The sequence below is a fragment of the Aphis gossypii genome, chromosome 1 (genome assembly GCF_020184175.1).
Source record: "Aphis gossypii isolate Hap1 chromosome 1, ASM2018417v2, whole genome shotgun sequence".
NCBI lineage: Eukaryota > Metazoa > Arthropoda > Insecta > Hemiptera > Aphididae > Aphis > Aphis gossypii.
This window is the reverse complement of record NC_065530.1, coordinates 71,931,982-71,951,274: the sequence shown is the minus strand read 5'-3', so window position 1 is coordinate 71,951,274 and position 19,293 is coordinate 71,931,982. Positions and strand designations below refer to the sequence as shown.

At 25.6% G+C, this 19,293-nt stretch overlaps 1 protein-coding gene across 1 annotated transcript; it reads left to right on the top strand.

Moving 5' to 3' along the window:
* Nucleotides 1-3,235: 3,235 nt before the first annotated feature.
* LOC114127192 (uncharacterized) lies at nt 3,236-18,925 on the top strand. Its single transcript, XM_027991367.2, has 4 exons — nt 3,236-3,468; nt 9,108-9,172; nt 16,072-16,336; nt 17,185-18,925. The coding sequence occupies exons 2-4, from the start codon at nt 9,108-9,110 to the stop codon at nt 17,560-17,562; spliced, it is 708 nt and encodes a 235-aa protein (XP_027847168.1). The 5' UTR covers nt 3,236-3,468; the 3' UTR covers nt 17,563-18,925.
* The last annotated feature ends 368 nt before the right edge of the window (nt 18,926-19,293 follow it).

Below are 19,293 nucleotides of genomic sequence, written 5' to 3'. Positions count from 1 at the left end.
GGTAAAAATAAAACAAATTCAATAATTAAAATAAACAAATAACCAAAAATTGTTCATGGACATAAATTATTTTAACGTATATGTTATTATGTGTGAAGTGATAGGAACTACTTTTTAGTTCTTACCATTATTATTTACATGATCGTATTTCAATAAAATATATAATTTTATACCTTTTAAAGTTTTATTATTCTTTGATATATATATACTTAAAATGACTATTACGGACAATAAAACTATACGTAGAATTGGCTTAATGTCAAAATGACACACTAAAAACAAAAATTACATCAATAGAACATGTCGTTTGCATAAGAATTGCAGCGAAATTATCGCCCACCGGATGGTTTAATTCATTGCTTTAGACACTATGTGTGGACTATTACTCTGGTCGTCAGCCTGGTAAGTAGTTTAAAATTAAGATTAAGACACCGACACAACGAAACGTATCAATTTAATTAAAAATGTCCTCTGTTTTAAAACAGCAACGTACCAGTAGCTAATTTTACCTAAACAATTTCATTTCTATTTTGTGCATCAAAGTAACAATGTACTATACAATATTTAAGTTCCATTCACAGAGACCGTCATAGTAGTTAGACACTGGTCTTACATGACTTATTTAAAAACACAAAATGGATTAAAATTATTATTATTATATCATTATGTTTAATATAAATGATTTAATATTAATGACATGATAAACTAACAAATTAAAAGCAAGACAATTTCGATCAGAGCTCTGTTAAGTGACTCACAAAAATAATTAATAATTAAAATTAAATTATTGAAATATTTATTAAAGTGGGTAATATTAATATAAAAACAACCTTCTATTAACCTTTCAGGTCATGTAGATAAATATTGCATATATTGATATATCTAAAAGAAAACATCGATTCCATACAACGATAATATAGGTACTATAAAATATTTCTTTATTTTTTCTCGATTTTTCAGTTGTCTTTCTTGCATTTAAAAAAATATTATTAAAACATCAAACAAATCACATTTTTAGTATACCAACAAATACAATAATAATTTATCGATTGATAAATATTTGAAAGAACAAAAACAAACCAAACTAACCAAAAAATGTTGTACATATTCGTACATTGATAGTACCCAAATATTATTATATAATTATTATACGATGGATGTCAATCTTCCAGAATTAATATTATAAAAACAACAATCATGTTAATAATTATAATGATAACTATTGTTTTATAATGTTTTATAGGTAGGTCAAATACTAAACATAATCGTAGGTGTGTAAGATGCCATGGTATTGCGATGATTGACCCAGATGCTGTTTAAGTGTGGGCGCTGCATCAACTTGTATGTTGTGCGTTGTATTGGGAATACATTTTTTAATCATTTCATTATTCTTTACGCAAGACAATAAAACAAACGTAAACTAATTATCGTATTTTAACGACACCGTGTTGAATATAATAACAATACATTAAAATCATAATATACATGCAATATTGATCGTGTCAAAACGTATTTGTTTTTTCCATGAATTATAACTTTATGAAAATATCCTTATAAGTTATGATAAAAAAGTATATTATGTGGTACTATATAATTTTTCCCATTTTCTCATTGAACTGATACAAAAAAACTGTAAATTACGATAACCCCCCCCCCCGTGATTGGACCATGCAAATAATACGTAGGTACTACCTATAAAATTACTAATTAAGTACATTAATTGTAATAAACATAATATTATATATAGTTAATTATGTAATATTATAATATAGATATATCAATACCACAAAAATGCCATACAATTAATTTGAATCTAACATCAATATTTTCACAAAATAATATTTTGAGTTTAAATTTTAGAAAGACCGACGAGACTATTAGTTAACCTTATGTAACAATTATTTGTTTCATTTTTTTTTCAACTCACAATGTTGACACAATTAAGCCGTATAAAATAGCGAAAATAGCACATAAACACATAAGTTTACTAAAAGGATATTATTATTGTAAATAGAATATTATTAACAATTAAGTTATTTTAAAGTTTTAGCACACATAATAACTTAACACTCTTCTTTGGCGAAAACTTAAAATGTTTTCATAATATTATGTACTTGATGTGAAATTATAAAAAGAGTATTTCTATTTTAAAACTAAAACATTTGGATTCGAACTACCTACTATGTGATACTTATATAATTTATCACTACAGGCCAGTTAGGACAAATAACCAAAAAACCAAAAATTAAATTGTTGCAATTAACTGTATAAATTAAGTAATTACGGAGCATTGAAATGAACAACTCATTATTAATAGATCATATTTTTATTTCAATACTTATAGGAATTTTTATGATTTTTTTTCTTATTTAAATGAAAAATATTACAAGATTTATTTTTAAAATACCATACAATAAAATAAATGTTCAACATTTAAGAAGTCATTACCATAATTTTTAAAAATAACAACAAATAGTTTTAAATGTTATAATAACCACCCATATATTCGGATATACTCCTAACAACAGTGTATTGTATCATATTTTTTTCTTAATTATTATCGGTGAGTAGGTACTTGAAGGACGGCCATATGAAATGCTCTAAGAATTTAGTAATGTAATTTCTATTAGACATTGATGAACCTAATATGACACACGTGTCATTTCAATTAAAAAAATTGCCTTTTCCTATTAAAACAGGATTTCCGTCATTGGATTATTTTATTATATTTTAATATTAAATACAGCTACCTATTAACTTAAAATATTATTAATTATTTACAATTTATTTATATTACATTTGTGTAAAATATTGTGTATCAGGTAGAATCGTTGTCCATATATGGGTCGAGTGCCAAAGTCCAAATGAAACCGAAACTATACGGAATCTAAATATAAATTCTACGATGGTGCTTCTATTTTTTTCGTTTTATTTAACGCCCCACCCCGAAAATGGACCGAAGATATATACCCAAGGCGACTTTATAAATAAAAAAATGCCTTACCATAACCAGAGCTCGGGTTCTATCGCACAGCAATATTCTACGCGCGTCCGGTGTAATAGTGGGGGTGAGAGAGATGGAACGAGAATAGGAGTGGTTATAAGGGGAAGGTGGGTGTTTTAAATATAGTACCATCGGTTTCAAACGGACGCCAAATACGGTGCAATCTCGAATTTCGTAGGAGTCGCTGTTCCGCGGGTAACTGCCGAGCCCGAAACTAAACGTTCAGTGCGTTATGCAGCCGGAATTGTACACATTATTATTACTAATATGTGTGCACGAAAAGATAACTTAATATTATTTTAATTCAACTAATCTTAAATATTTTGAAAACTATCTAGTCAGTTTTTTTTAACTTGTATTATTAATGTTTGATAATAATTAATATTATTTTTAAACTTTTATTTATAATTATATTTTAAGTGTTGATTTTACAATTTTATTGGATTTAAGTACACTATTTTGAGGTATTTATTTATATTTGTTATTTTGTAAATACAATTATTATTTATTACACGCCATCGAACACTATGTATTATACTTGAGTAATTAGCTTAAAATTAATAAAAATAAATAAATTCATAGTATAGGTAATATAGTTTCGTGTATGTGTATGTAAACATAAATTGTAAAAAAACAATAATATCAATTCTTAATATAATTTTCGTCTAAAAACCTTAGTACCTATACAAATTCAATATTAATTGATTATATTTAAATAGATCAGAATATTATTATGCAGCCTATCTATATTCAAAGCATATTATAAATAATAAAAAACAATTGTATTTTTTTTTTTTTTTTGCTTGTATATTAAATAGAAAACAAAATATATTTAATACATTAACAAACGACCGTACATTTTTAAATGGCTTTACTAATAATTTGCGCAATAATGAATTGGTGCTTAAATCCAATAACTATATTTAATTTGTAGGTACATTTTAACAATAAAATAATAGAACCTACTAAAAGATTAGGTAATATTTTTATTAATTTTAATCCATGAAAATCGCCTATAGTTTTATTAATTTTATGTAGTATTAATATATTTAATTGTGTTAATTAATTTTTATTAAAAACAATCTTAGTGTCAAATAAAAATTTGTCATTGCATATAATAGATCCACTAGATATAAACTTATATTCACTATAGTTTTCAATAAAAAAAATACAATATTTTACTCAATTAAAATGTTGGCTGTAAGCCGGTATCTTTTATTCATCTAAATATAAAAGTAATACAAGCATCTGATTAAAGATATTATGCTTAATAATCAGAACAAAGTTTTACTTTGTATAACATAATATATCATGCTATGCCAAGTTTATTTATACATAATCAAAATTCTGTATGCATAACAATCACACATACTGGTTGTAATGTATCATGTATGAAGAATGAGTAAATACTTGAAATAAAAATATTTTATGGCCAAAAATGAACCCAAGTATAACCAGATAAGGTATTAAAGACGATTACAATGTAGGCATTATTATTTATTACTATTTTAATACGCATAAATAGATACTCTCTTATTAAAAGAAGTTAGGTTCATTCGTGAATTGAATACAAAAGAAAAGAAAATAATGGTTAAATTGTACTTATAATTAAAATAAATAATGACAATGTAATGTACTAGGTACTAGATATTTTATATATTATATTATATATTTTTTGTTTTGTTTGTTTTATATTTCATTCAGTTAAGTTAGAAATATCTACCAACTAACGTAGTACTATTTAATAATATTTTCTATACTGTCCAACTATTAAAATTTCGACCATTTTATTTTTAAAAATCTTAACAATTTAATTTCGTTAATTTTTTTTTTTTTTTTTTTGTTAAGATAATCTTTTTATTCATTCAATGACTTTCATATTATTGACCGTTGAATAAAATTAAAAATATAAACTTTATTTTTTTAAATAATTTATTAATATAAAAAATTAAGTTATTTCTATGTAGATAACTGTTTTTTTTTTTTTTTGACAAATCAAAAAAAAATGTCAAAAAAATATGAAGATCTACCTACATTTATTTTTTAATAAAATTATTAATAGGATATTTTATAGAATCTTGTTCCTTATACTATTCAATCGAAACATGATTTACATCAGACGGATGCCAATTATTAGAGAGTCAATTCTTATTTAAGTAACTGTAAAACACAAATATCATACAATAAAAAAATACCAATTAATTTTTTTTCAATCCTATACATACAGGCATATACACAATCTACATTGCACAGAGCACACACATAAGCTTACTATCTAGTACCTAAATAGTTTTATTATTACTTTTATTTAACATAAATCAGTATAGACGCCCACTAAAATAGTAAAATACTAAGCTTTGGTGAATAAAATAAAATATATATAATATTTTATTGTTACAACAAAGCATGGATTTAATATAGGTACCTAGGTATTTTATTTTTATAGGGTGTGTAGATAATTTATTGTCGAGTACATTAATTTATTTTAAATGATGTCTATTGTTGTACTTACTACACAAATGAACGCTTTTTAAAAAACCATTTCTAAACTTTCTTTATGATTCTAATAAATGAAATTCACTTCTGTTAATTGCACTTTTTAAAAATGTTATGTTTTGAATTGTATAAATATAATAAACAAAATATTACTATAAAAACACCACAATTTGAAAGATTTATAAAAACATTATATTTCACCCAACTTCAAAACTTTATGTTCAAAACATGGCATTAAAAATATTTAAACCAATCATTATTAACATAATTTCACAATTTATTGTACATTATTATAGTTACTATATTACTACGTACAATAAATATTTATTAATAATAACAATAACATCAAATATACGGCGCCTTTTTTTTAATTTAATAAAGCATTTTTAACGACTTTCAATACAAAAATAATCACTTAATTATTTATTTTTTCTAGAATTTCAATCATAATTTATGATCGCTTTTATTTGTTTTTTACTATCCCGAGGCTTCATGAAATAAGAATTAATATACGTATTAATATAAACGGTATATTATGCACTATAATATATAGAACTAAACTACTAAAGCAAGAAGGGCAATAAGACCTTTTGTAGGTGTTATAATAAACCACCATTAACACCGTCCTCGTAGGTGTAACTTGCTCAAACCGACAGCAATTAATTTAAGTAAAAAATATCAAACTCAATTTTATCTATAGAAAGTTGTTACAATATAACTGTTTAAAAAACTATTAATTATAGTCAAATCAGTTGTTTTTAATGTATTTATGGCAAAACAATTATCAATAACCAATTAATGGTTTAAGTGTTAAAAAAAACCGTATTTATAGAGTAAATACTGGATAGATGTTTAATTACTATAACATATTTTATTAAAATAATAACATTATATCATAATATGGTACCATATATGTCAACCCCACGATTTTCTAAATTTAAGTACTTTACACAATATAATAATATCATAATAAAAAAAAACCAATAATTTCTAAATTATCCTTACATTGTAATAATATTAAGCTTATGTGCAATCATTGCAGGTAAGTCATTGTTAATTTTAAAGTGGTGTATAATATTAAAACACCCCAATAATTCGAACATGAAATTTTGAAAATATCATTGTCCATAGTATTTGGCATTTGCGCACAATGTAGAACAGTAGTTGGTAGGTTACACCTAATTTTAGATCATAATATAATCTATGATCGTAGAAAAGTTATAAAATTATAACATTTTAAACCCAAACGGTTAAAACATTAAACGACAATAATGGGACAACAGTCACTCAGGCATAGCATAGTTTTTCTACTTTGTTTTGCGTAAGCCTTCAGACAAATCGCTTAGTCGCCTGCATGCATCGTATACCTGTATACGTAGTATGCATAATGTAATATATTTCGCTATAACATCCGTCAATGTTATTAGTGGCGGGGAAAAAAATCAGCCGAGAGCGATATAATAGTGTCGTAGGTGTTTCCCGCGCATGTGTGCGTGCCATTCACTGACCGGTTCTCGTTTTGTATGAATGAGAAATGTCGGTAAACAACAATATTGAAATAATTATTTATATTATTCATTCTCAAATAATCCATGAGCAGTAAAAGGTACACGCTGCTGCACGACGATCATAAAGGTGTGTATACCAAAATAAAACCCGTTTCCGAGCACCTGAGATATTGTTCCGTGACACACGGATAACAACGATGAAGTTATAAAGATTATTATTATGTCCCTATTATATTAATGTTATTATCGCAGTGAGACTTGTTCAAAAAACTCGTGTTAAAATTTTAGACACTTAAGTGAACACTGAACGTTGAAACGGTTATAAGTTAGATTATAGAAAAGGTCCCTTAGGCTTCAGGGTGTGAATTGTTTTTACAAATTAAATCGTTATAATATACTACTTTATTTTGACAAACGTTATCATTATTACTTATATAAACTATAATATTGATATTATTCTACCCACCTTCGACCACGCACTAGACACAAGGCACGATCTGCGTGATCAAAATAATGATAAGTCATTATTTTTTTTAAATTCATTTCATTCACACGGTTTGTTGCGTACATGTTTTTATATAATATAATGAAAAATATTAAACATGCTCAACATCTTTACTGTTGAGAGTTTAAAAATTACCATAGACGTCTTTAAACATTTTAAAAAGAGTTTAAAATAATGAACAAATAATGATTTATCATTATAACTCATACATCAACACGTTAAATAAATTTATACTTAATACACCCATGTACTTCAAAAGATTTATTTTTTATTTAGCATTTGATGTATAATTCATAAATTTTATATGCTTTTGAGTTTTTTCTATATTTTATAAACAGTATTAAATTATGGCATTTTTCATACATCTACTTTTTTTGTATCTACTATGAAGTAATGATAGTAAATATTGCATCATGTATGAAATCAAGAAGTAAATTAAAATGTATATAATATTATTTATAAATATATAACACATAGGTACTTATTATGAAAACCGATAATTATATTAATTTAAAGTAAAAAAATATGACAATTTAAACTTAAATTTGATGTAGGTATTTTTTATTTATTTAAAATGAATATAGAATTAACTCAATAGTCGTTTATAATAATAATATTTTTTTAAACAAAAGTTTAAACACGTAAATCAGAACAATAAGTATAACGTAAAAAAATAAAAAATAAATAAAAATCAAATAGAATATTATATGTATACGCATAACATAATAATACAGCTCCTGTGAGTGAATAATATATGCATGTATCAATACTATATAAATGTAAAATCTTAGTAACTAGGTACCTACAATGACGAATTCGAGAGATAAACTTTGCAAACAAACGTTAGACAGCTCACTTATATTGCTCAACATTTTGGTTTATTTTTTTATAATTATTAGGTAATAAAAAACTAATATACTAAACTTAGTTTTGTTTAAATATTTAATTTAATCCGTGTGTCAAACTACACATAACTATACATCATTTTATTATTATATTACTATAGTAGGTATTCAATATAAATAAATTAAATAGGTAGCTATTAATTATAATTGTATAATGTTATTATATTAAACATATTATATGAATTAGAATCATCTACATAAAATTGTATTTATTAAAATTTAAAATGTTTAATATTTTTAAATTTTAGTAGAGTTTTAACAGACGAAAAATAAAATTCTCGACTTTAGAATAAAATATTTCTATTTATTAAAAATTGGTCAACCAATTTACCATATAATATAATATAATATAATAATAATATAATATACATAATCATAAATTCGATAAACATGAATGCAATCATTGAATAATATAATTATTATAATATTTAAAATTAGTGTACATAGAAATTAGAAAGCAATACCTACATATTAAGATTGTTTTTAAGAAATATATATATTTTCTATAATATTCAAGGTTAATCCAGATTTTAACCTACATAGTTGCAGTATAAAATTATAACAAAAGTCAATTAATTTTAAAATAAAGCAAATTAACAAATTATACTATAGTTATTTTAACATAGAATACAAATTATTACGTTAACTTTATAGCTATAAAAGTGTAATGTTAATATTTTTATTTTCAGATGCAGGGTATTGGTATTAAAACACAAGACAATGGAATTTTACCAGCAAGCAAAGACATTGGAAAGTAAGTTATTAATATACTATAAAAATATATAATATCCAATATTAGGTACCTACAAGAAAATATTTGTACTTTCAAAAATCTATTTATCGGTAATACGTATTTTAAAATGTCTTAAGAATATAAATATATATATTAATTATTCAAAGATGTTTTAATGCGCAAAAAACTGTTGAATAGACATTTTATATTTTCTGTTATTCTTATTGAGGTACTTATCGTGTATAATTGTTTTGTGAATTAAAGAACACCAATAAAATTTAACAGTAGGTATATAATATTTTTAACGGAATTTTTATTAATCGAAGTACTCATACCAATCTCATATTGACTCAAAACAACCATTATGATATTTTCTTAAGAATCTTAACGGTTTACGCATTTCGATCGTAAAACTATATTCGAAAAAGATCATAACATACAATAGTCTATGAATAGGCAACGTCACAACGTCAACACGATGTAGATTAATGGCGGATGCGTACAAAAAGTCGAGAACTATAAAACAAAAAATATAGCTATGTCTTACCTTTAAGTGCCATTCTCGGTTTTTGTGATCTTCGGAAACAACGTTTTGTCTGATCGAAAATGATAACTAATGAAGTTTGCAAATTACTCGTACTTGTTTTATATTTTCACACTAATAACAAACACTTGCGGACAACAACTTAGAAACGTTTAGACCTAAAATCGGTTAAAATCATAAAAAAGGCAGTAGCCATTGATATCAAGATGGATACCTGACCTATGACATTATAAAACATCATGGTTGTCTGCTCGCAAACATACCATATACAAATATACAATGCGGTCATCGGTCATTGAATTTAAACCATATTATAGCCGAGGAGGTTGAAGTTATACCACAACCGCCATCCATATATTATGGTTACATATAATCCTGGTATTTCTATTACAAAGAGTCGTGTAAGATTGAATAAAGGCGGGTTTCCACTACATAGTGTACGTGCATAGAAAATTCTTTTCTGTGATTGGTTGGTATACATGGTAACCTTTTGGTGTACCAGAAAGTTAATACGTTTCAACCTATCATAGAAAAGTGTTTTTATGCACGTACACGTATATTGTGGAAACTCGTCTTAAGTACACTTGTGAAAGTGGTTACCTGATGATAACCATGATATTTTATGTCACCTGGCTGGGTATTTTCTCGCAAGCCGGTCACCACAATATTTTCCGTTGCTAAGCAAGTTTTCTTAGAGTACGACGCTGTTCGATTCTCAATAATCCTCTATCAAGCCATCGTTCGCGAGTGCGTACAAATGCTAATCGATGCAAATATAAGGTGAGATTCAGACAAAACAAATTTTGTGTGTAAGTACAACAATAATAAAATCCATTCCACCAAGGTTATAAAGAAAGCTGTAAAGAGGATTTCCTTAAGTAAATTCTTAGTTCTTACCACTTCACACAAAAAAAAATTTATTAAAAGTAGGTAGCTTCATTGGGTGCCCATTTCCATTATGCCATTTCATTTTCATATATTTAAATCCTTTATTACTATTACTTGTTGTTCGTGTTATTGCATAGTTATAAATGAATTTTCTTAAGTAAATAAAAAAAAGGTATGCATGTACTTACTCGGTTTTTTTCGATACATTAAATGCGATACAATGAATAATCGAAATGTAAAATTAAATACCAAACGGTAGACATAAAACGTATATAGCAGCGCTATCTAGTGAGAAAAAAAGCTATAAACATAATTTTTGGCTCGCAACACTCACCGACAGTTTTTGTTCAAAACGATGACGATAGATGGAGCTGCTGTTACCGTCAAGACTTATTAATTGAATAACGATATTAAAAACGCAAAAACGACGATGTATCATTTCGAACTGACCAGGGGCGTCTTTTGGGGCCAGACTATACGAAATGCCCCACTCTCTTATGTAAAAAAAAAAACGGCTATTGTTTATTCGGTAATCAAATGCTAAAATCGGTAAATTTGTATTTTTTTCTCAAAAATCAGTTAATATCATTACCTTTTACGGTTACATTAACGGTTTATTAAAATGTTGGGAAACACTGATTCCTAGACTAATGATAATCGTTATTACGGTATTACGCGAAACACTTCTGTGGTATACCTAGAGAAATTCTAAAAATAGATATACGTGAATTTACAACAAATTGTTGTGTTAATAACATCGAACGCTGATTGCCAACTACCATGATGACGTTGTCGAGGAACATTTATTTGTATATTTTTATATATTATTTTTACAATTAACTACTGTTATTTATGTCCCCACACACTGCAACGGTACTGGTGGCGGTAGCGTTAAAATGAGCGCGAACACAATTTTACCGCCACAACAAGACAAAAGAATTTTACCTTCACCGCTACAGTGTGTGGGAACCTCGTTATGGTTATGGTACATATTATAAAATTTAGAATGGTAAAATCGATTATTTATAGGTCTAATTTGGGGGTTTGGTTATGCTTAGCACCCCGAATTTTTAAGTTAACACCCTTAATTTTTTTCATGTTAATTTAATTTTTAATAGTGGCCAATGGCCATACCATAGGATAACATCATGAAAAAAAAATAGAGAGGTTTTAGCACTCCTAGTTTTTTAGTTTTTTCATTGAAATTGCTTCTCTGCGATTAGATAATGTTCTATTTATAATAGCAATTAATGATGAATTTTCTCTCAAATTTTCAAGTGTTCAAAATATGCTGTCGATTTGTAACTTTCACGTGACACCCTAGTATTTATTAAAACTAATAATAATCCGTATAACTATAAATTCAAAAATTATATATAAAAAGAAACCTATTAATTATTAATCATTGTAACATTTTCATGATCGTTGTCAATCTCTTCCGTGTACTATGTATTATGTATACTATTTATATACCTAGCTATTTATCACAGAATTGATAATGACAGTTGACAAATATATTTCAACTGTCAAATATGTAATGACGTATTTACCCGCACAACGAATGACAACCGACAAATATATATCATAATAACCCGATGTACCGTTAATAATAATTTATTTAATTGCGAAAAGCAAATTTAGGCCGTAAGTATTGATATTGTTTATAAATTATAATTTTATATTACTCGAATAATATTAATGTTTCAATAATTTCGTGTCAATGGTAATGGAGGAGCTACGATTGAAGTATTATGTTAAGAATACAAACCATGCAAATGCGTATTATATTAAATATATATTTTTCATCACTGTATAAAAACCGTTTCATGGATGAAATTTGAAAAACTTTTAAATGTGTGAAACAAATAGTTTTTTTGGATCAAGATAACTAGACAAAACCAACACTAAGCAACGACCGTGTTGTTTGTTTATGGTCTACGACTTTCTATAAATGTAAACAAAAAAAAAAATCGTATAAAATAATTATTTTTGTCATCATGATGTTACATCATTGATTTATTATATCCAGATATAATTTTAAGTGTATAATGTATTTTTTACGACAAAGGTCAGTGAGAATGAAAAAGCTAAGCCATTATTGCCCACCTCAAGCTCTCGTCTATTTCATTATTCGAATATTTTTTTCTTTATGACATTTACAGAACTCATTGGAAATGAATTTTTAGGCAATTCAAAAATATGAAAACTAACTTTATTTTTATTTACTTCGACTTTGTCAAAAATAACAATTTTTCTCTATCTAAATTGTTTAAAAATGCTAAAATGTAACTTAATTGTATAAATCCCTATTCAACTCATGGTGATTTCAATTTCTAAGTAGGTGTACTGACTCTCTTTATCCAAGTATAGATTCCAATACCCTTCTAAAAACGGAATAATATTTTAAAAAATGTGTTTTTCCTTTTTAAAAAATATACCTACATCAGTTGGCAGTGTATGATATACTATAGATTTAAGGTATAAACAAGCATATTCTAAAATATAATAATAAAACGTATTTAGTTATTTTTATTACAGTATTTTACAACAATGCAGAAATCTCAATAATCTTTCGTTCTTACAATATTCAAATTGAAACATTATTTGTTCGACATTTTTAATAAAATAGAATAAACTTCTATCATATAAAATCATATTAAACGCTACTATAATTGTAATTATTAGACACGCGCCCGTTTGTTTATAAATAGCTAGTACCTTCATAATATATAACAGTATAATATAGACCATAGACTATTATGAGTATTGAACGTATTTATTTATACATTATTTTATTATTATTAAAGTTACTCAGTATAATATTATTAATTATTATTATATTAATACGAATTCAGGCCGTCAAAATATTACAGGGCAGGTCATCGACACTAACGGCTATCGGTATTTCCCCCATATTTTGACTATCAACCCAAATCGTTTGCTGTTATGTATACATTTATAAAATTATATATGTTTATTTGTAATGTTGTACTCCATTTGGTCTATAATATCTAATATGTACTGTACACGTTATGATAAATATCATATTGTGTTAATCAATATTATTATATAATGTTGTACGAATAGAAATCGTTTTCATAAAATTACAACTCGTGAAAAGACGTACAATGTACATAATGTTGTTATTAATAAACCGTTATGTATAAAAATATTATCCGATCTGAATATCGGATGATTACACCAAAGGACAAAGTAGCGTATGTCTATTATAAACAACAAAACGTGATAGTGCGACTTTTCGGCCGACGGCCCGTCGAGTACATTGTGGAAATTCATACAATTTCAGATTTCCGAAACACATCACATGTAGTATGGATAATATCATAAAAATAATTTCTCTAAAAACATTTTTTTTTTTTGGAACCGTTTTCGAGATAAATATAATAAACTAAAAACAGTGAAAATTTCATTATTATTTGTTGTTTTTATTTAAATTTGTATTCAATTTTAATATTGTCTCTTTTACTCAACAAATCTGAGACTCGAGTGTAAGAATATGAAATAAAATTGTTGTAATACTCAAGAACAGTGATTGTATAATGTACATTATTTTTCGCAATATAAATCATTTTCAATAGGCCATAAATCATAATAAGATCACTTTTACATTTTTGTTATCCCTGAGATAAAAAAAAAAATATGCGAGTTTTATAATAATTTAAGCACGTATTCTATTCACCATATACGTAATACCTAAATAATAATACGTTTTAATTTCTCAATCACTGTTTAGTCTCAAAACACTTTTCACTCTAAATCTTCCGTATTTATTTCCAAATGCCTAAATAGTATAATATTACAACTTTTTTTTAACTATATCGCCATACATGTCTGTTTGAACCGGAAATACGGGCGGGGAGATTCCAATGTTCATTTAGCTCCTACAATACTACAATGGGTATACAGTATACACATACACATCGTATTCAATACAAATACGCCACTTAATCGTCTACAATGTAACATGTCTGCAGTTTTGCGATACACCATTATTTGACAATGCGTCTTTTAACAGAAAATCGATAACGTAATAGGTATTATTTTATATAAAAAAAAATAATTCGTAACAAAAGTTGAATAGCTGTGAATCATCGTCGAGCGTGTGTATACACAGGTCAGGTCCATAGTTCAATATTTCTATTTTATTATATTAAATGTAATACTATAACTATAGTCTAGTCTCCATAGTATATAATTTTGTACCTACGACGTATTTTAGATTTTTGGATGACTGTTTTACTAAACAGTACAATAATACAAATGTACCTTACTATATTCGATTTTTAGAATCAACAAGTTTTTTATGTTATAGGTAATATTTAAATTTGCTAAGTATTAAACGATGAATATTATTAACAAATAACATAATTGTTAATAATATTATTTATGTACCTATCTGGAATTCTGGAATCTATATTTTGTCTGAAAATAATTTATACGAACGAAATATTTTTTGAAATTAATTATTTTCATGATAATTACTTAATAAACTGAACAAAACAGAATTGAATAAATAACAGTTATCGTCAATTATACTAATGACGTAATTATAATATTTTGTTAACATAAAACTTTTTAAAAATGTATTATTTTTATTAAAACAATTAGCTGTAAAAGCAATAATAATAATTGTATCTAACCAATATGTCAAAAAGCTAGGATACGTTAATACGTTAAATCGTTTAAACATAAAATTAAATTGTTATTAATATAATGTAAATTACTTACTTTTAAATAAACAAATTTTATAATTTTAAACATTTAAAAAGTAAATTTTTATACGATTCAATATTGAATTGACAAAAACGCAAGAAAAAAATATATTATATACTAATATTGAAATTAATAATATGAATACAATAGTTATAAATTAATAAATTATAATAAGTAGGTACATTTTTTAATACCATATTATTATTTATTACAAAATCATAGTTTAAAATTCTTAAAGCTATAAACAATTACCTATTTTTAATTGTTAAAATGTACAAAATATAACTTTGGTAATTGACATAAATTTTTAATTAATACAACTTGAAATGATTATAGTCAAAATAATGTACTTATTTTTGATTAACCGATAAGTAATGCCAAATATAATAGGTATATTAATTATATTATTATGTTATTCTACTTGGCCACTTGGGTCTTCCAATAAGATTAATTTATTAGTCAACTATAATTATAGGCTTTATTAGTGCTATTATAATAATGATTCTAATGTATAAATTACACTTATAGATATTATTGTAACATTTAAAAACACAATACAATTGACTTAGTGTACTGAAATTATTAATCAAATAATGACTCATTATTTTTCGTTAGACTTGAATAATAAAGAATAAAGATTTATGGAATACAACATAGTTATTAAATATAACCTTTTTTTTAAAAATTTATATACTTATTATTGGATAATATTTTTTATACTTATAGAAATTGAACTATTAATTTGTCTTTACAGAAGTCGCAGAAAATCTCGATGGAAACTAAAATTTCATCACCAAGCATTACCTGCAGAATATTTGAACCATTATGAAGCATCCATGATGTCTCCTCAACCATCTCCAGGAAATTCATCATCTCCAACACCTGTTCTTTTTACGGGAAATGTTAAATCAAAACTACCACCAGAAGCACAAACTAGTGTCCGTTTTGATGATCTACCATACATGGGAGAGATGACGTTAGATAATGCAAAACCGCGGAGGGGACGGAAACCAAAAAAGGTAAAAATTATTCATATTCGGATGTTGAAATAAAGTTACAAATCATTAGGTACGATATTACGATGAAAAAAGTAAAGTGAGACTGAGTTAAACAACAAAATGTTGGTTTACTACTCCGTTTATCTAAAATTTAAATATATAATATACTCAAACCTTATAAACTACAAGTCGTTGATCTCGTAATTTATTTTTTGTACATCGAAATATCTACTCAACAAAATATTACGCATCAGAATTTACAATTAAAAATTTAAATTCATTCAAAAAAGTGAAAACTTAAAAATAATAAATGTATAACTGTTTTTCAAAAATAGTGTTTTATATTTACTTCAAAATATCCAAAACAAAATATTTCCAAATAATTAGTATTAACGTTTAAAGAATCACCCATTATACGTATTATGTACGTAACATATTAACATATTATTTTAATCTTCTTAAAAACATATGCATGTAATCTTATCGAACTACACTTGTAGATACTATCAAATTAAAAATATTAAGTATAAACACGTTAACACAATATAATCAGTGTTATAAAACACCTTATATACACGAGACTTTAAAATTAATTAATTTACTTTTATGTTTAAATACTACATTGTAGATTTATGAAAAATGTAATCAGTGTGGTTTGACAATAACGTGATAATAACTAAACACCTAATAAATTTAAAGAATTTAATTCATTCAGCAATTCAACTTATGAATATTAGATTCTCCTATTAAATAAATAAAATAAAATGTAATTTAACAATTAATAATAATAATAACAGAACATCGAATTATTGAACAATTTACATGTATTTTATTTTATTTTCTAATCAGATGTTTTCATTATATTTTAGGCTGATATATGTCATTTGATATATAAAAACTACGGTACGACCGTTGTAGAAGAACCTTTGAATTTATGCGTCAGGGACCAGATATCATCAATAAATGATTTTCAATTACCTGGTTCTGCCAGTCTCCAGGAAACATTAAATCTTCAATCAAAAGACTCCAAGCGTAAGAGCAAAAAGTCACTGGCTCGAGAGCGCTTGGAAAAAACATTTAAAGAAAAAGGTTTCTTAATTCAGACGCAACAACTAGAATCCGCCCAAGGAGCCACGTACTGTAAATTTAGACAATTAAGGAAGTTTACACGGTATCTGTTTAGAAGTTGGAAACATCATTTACCTGGTGATGTCGTAGATAATGGAGTCAATAGTCAAATTACTTGAATTGTCTACTGATTAAATAATATGATTTATAAGTGTTCTTTCTATGAGTGGATTATATCTATAATAATTCTTAGAACTCAATACACGGACGTGTGTAAATTATGAATATCTAAGTGTTTAGAAACGAAATCAAAATCAAGTGTTAAGAACACAATTTAATAATTTATTGGAGACAACGAAGTTTTGTTGGTGAGTGTTATTATTCAATTTTGAAAAAGAAAAACTTATTTGCCAAAGGAAAACATCGAATTTAAATGTTTAAATAACGTTAAAATATAAACAATACATGAGCATAATGCAAAATGAACTTTGAAATTTGTTTTATGAAATTTTTCTTTATTGTACAATGAGAAGTACATCTAATACTTGTAGAAATAATTTAACTCGTGTACTTCAATTTACACCAATTAATACCATCGTAATTCAAAAAATAGTTAATTATTTGGTGACAATAAAATAATGGTAATGAAAAAGAGACTATTTGTGATTAAATTAGATTTTACTATTTTTAAATTCTTATATAATTCACAAAATAGTAACGTGGGGGTCGGTTAAAATGAAGATTTTTAATAAATTCGTTTACTTCCTTTAACACATTTATAGATGGGGAATGTGCCGATTGAAGACCTTGACACATGTTATAGTGTTGCACAATATAATTTTAAAAATTATTTTCAGTATAAACGTGAACTTTAATATATATTGTAAAGAATGAGTAATGACGAAATAAGAATAAGATAACTATATTGGTTTACATATTCGTAAATTGTATTATAGTTGTTATTCTCTTTTTGATATGACTTTGTGATATTCAATTTTCATAATTATTTATATTAACACTGTTTCCAAAATTATTGGATACTTCCATAATATTCTGTTGTCTTGTGTCATATTATATAATAATATGTACTTATAAATGTTTGTATCATCAGTGGCGGTTCTAGCGTATGAGCAGGGTGGGCAGCTGCCCATACCAAAATTTCTGGTGTTCATTATTTAAAAATGTAATGGGAATGGGGAGGAAATTAGAAATATTATTCACAGTTAAAACTTAATTATAAATCTACTGTTGCCCATACGAAAATGTAGTCCTAGAACCGTGGCTGTGTATCATATTTCTTAAATAAAACGTGCGAAAAATATAAACCAGCCGTCATAACACATAACAGATATTATATATATTGAACATAGATAAGATATTATATACACACACGCAAACATAATATATTATACATGTAAAATATTAGTTTTCAAAATTGTGACCTAGGTACCTTTGTTATTTATTATATTTCAATTGATTTTGTTTTTATGTATTCATTTTTAAAATAATTTATAAACATTTTAAAAAAACGCTCGTAGGTAATCTAATAATATTTTATACTCAAAAACATAACAATTTATTATATCTCTATTTTTCAATGTTTAAAAACATACACACATACACACACACGTCACACACACACACACACACAAACACATTATAGTGCATCTATAAATAAATCATGTTTTTAGTTTTTACTTTCAAAATCGAGAATTGAAATATCAAACTATTTGTGTACCACACATTTTTCAACATTATTTTAAATTGTTTATAATATTTAAATATTTAAATAGAGACTTGAAAAGAAGATACTCGTTTTATTTATGAATTATATTAGATTATATGACTATAGAAGGTTAACTATCAATAAATAACAAATTATCGATGTTAGTAACACGGTTTAAGATATA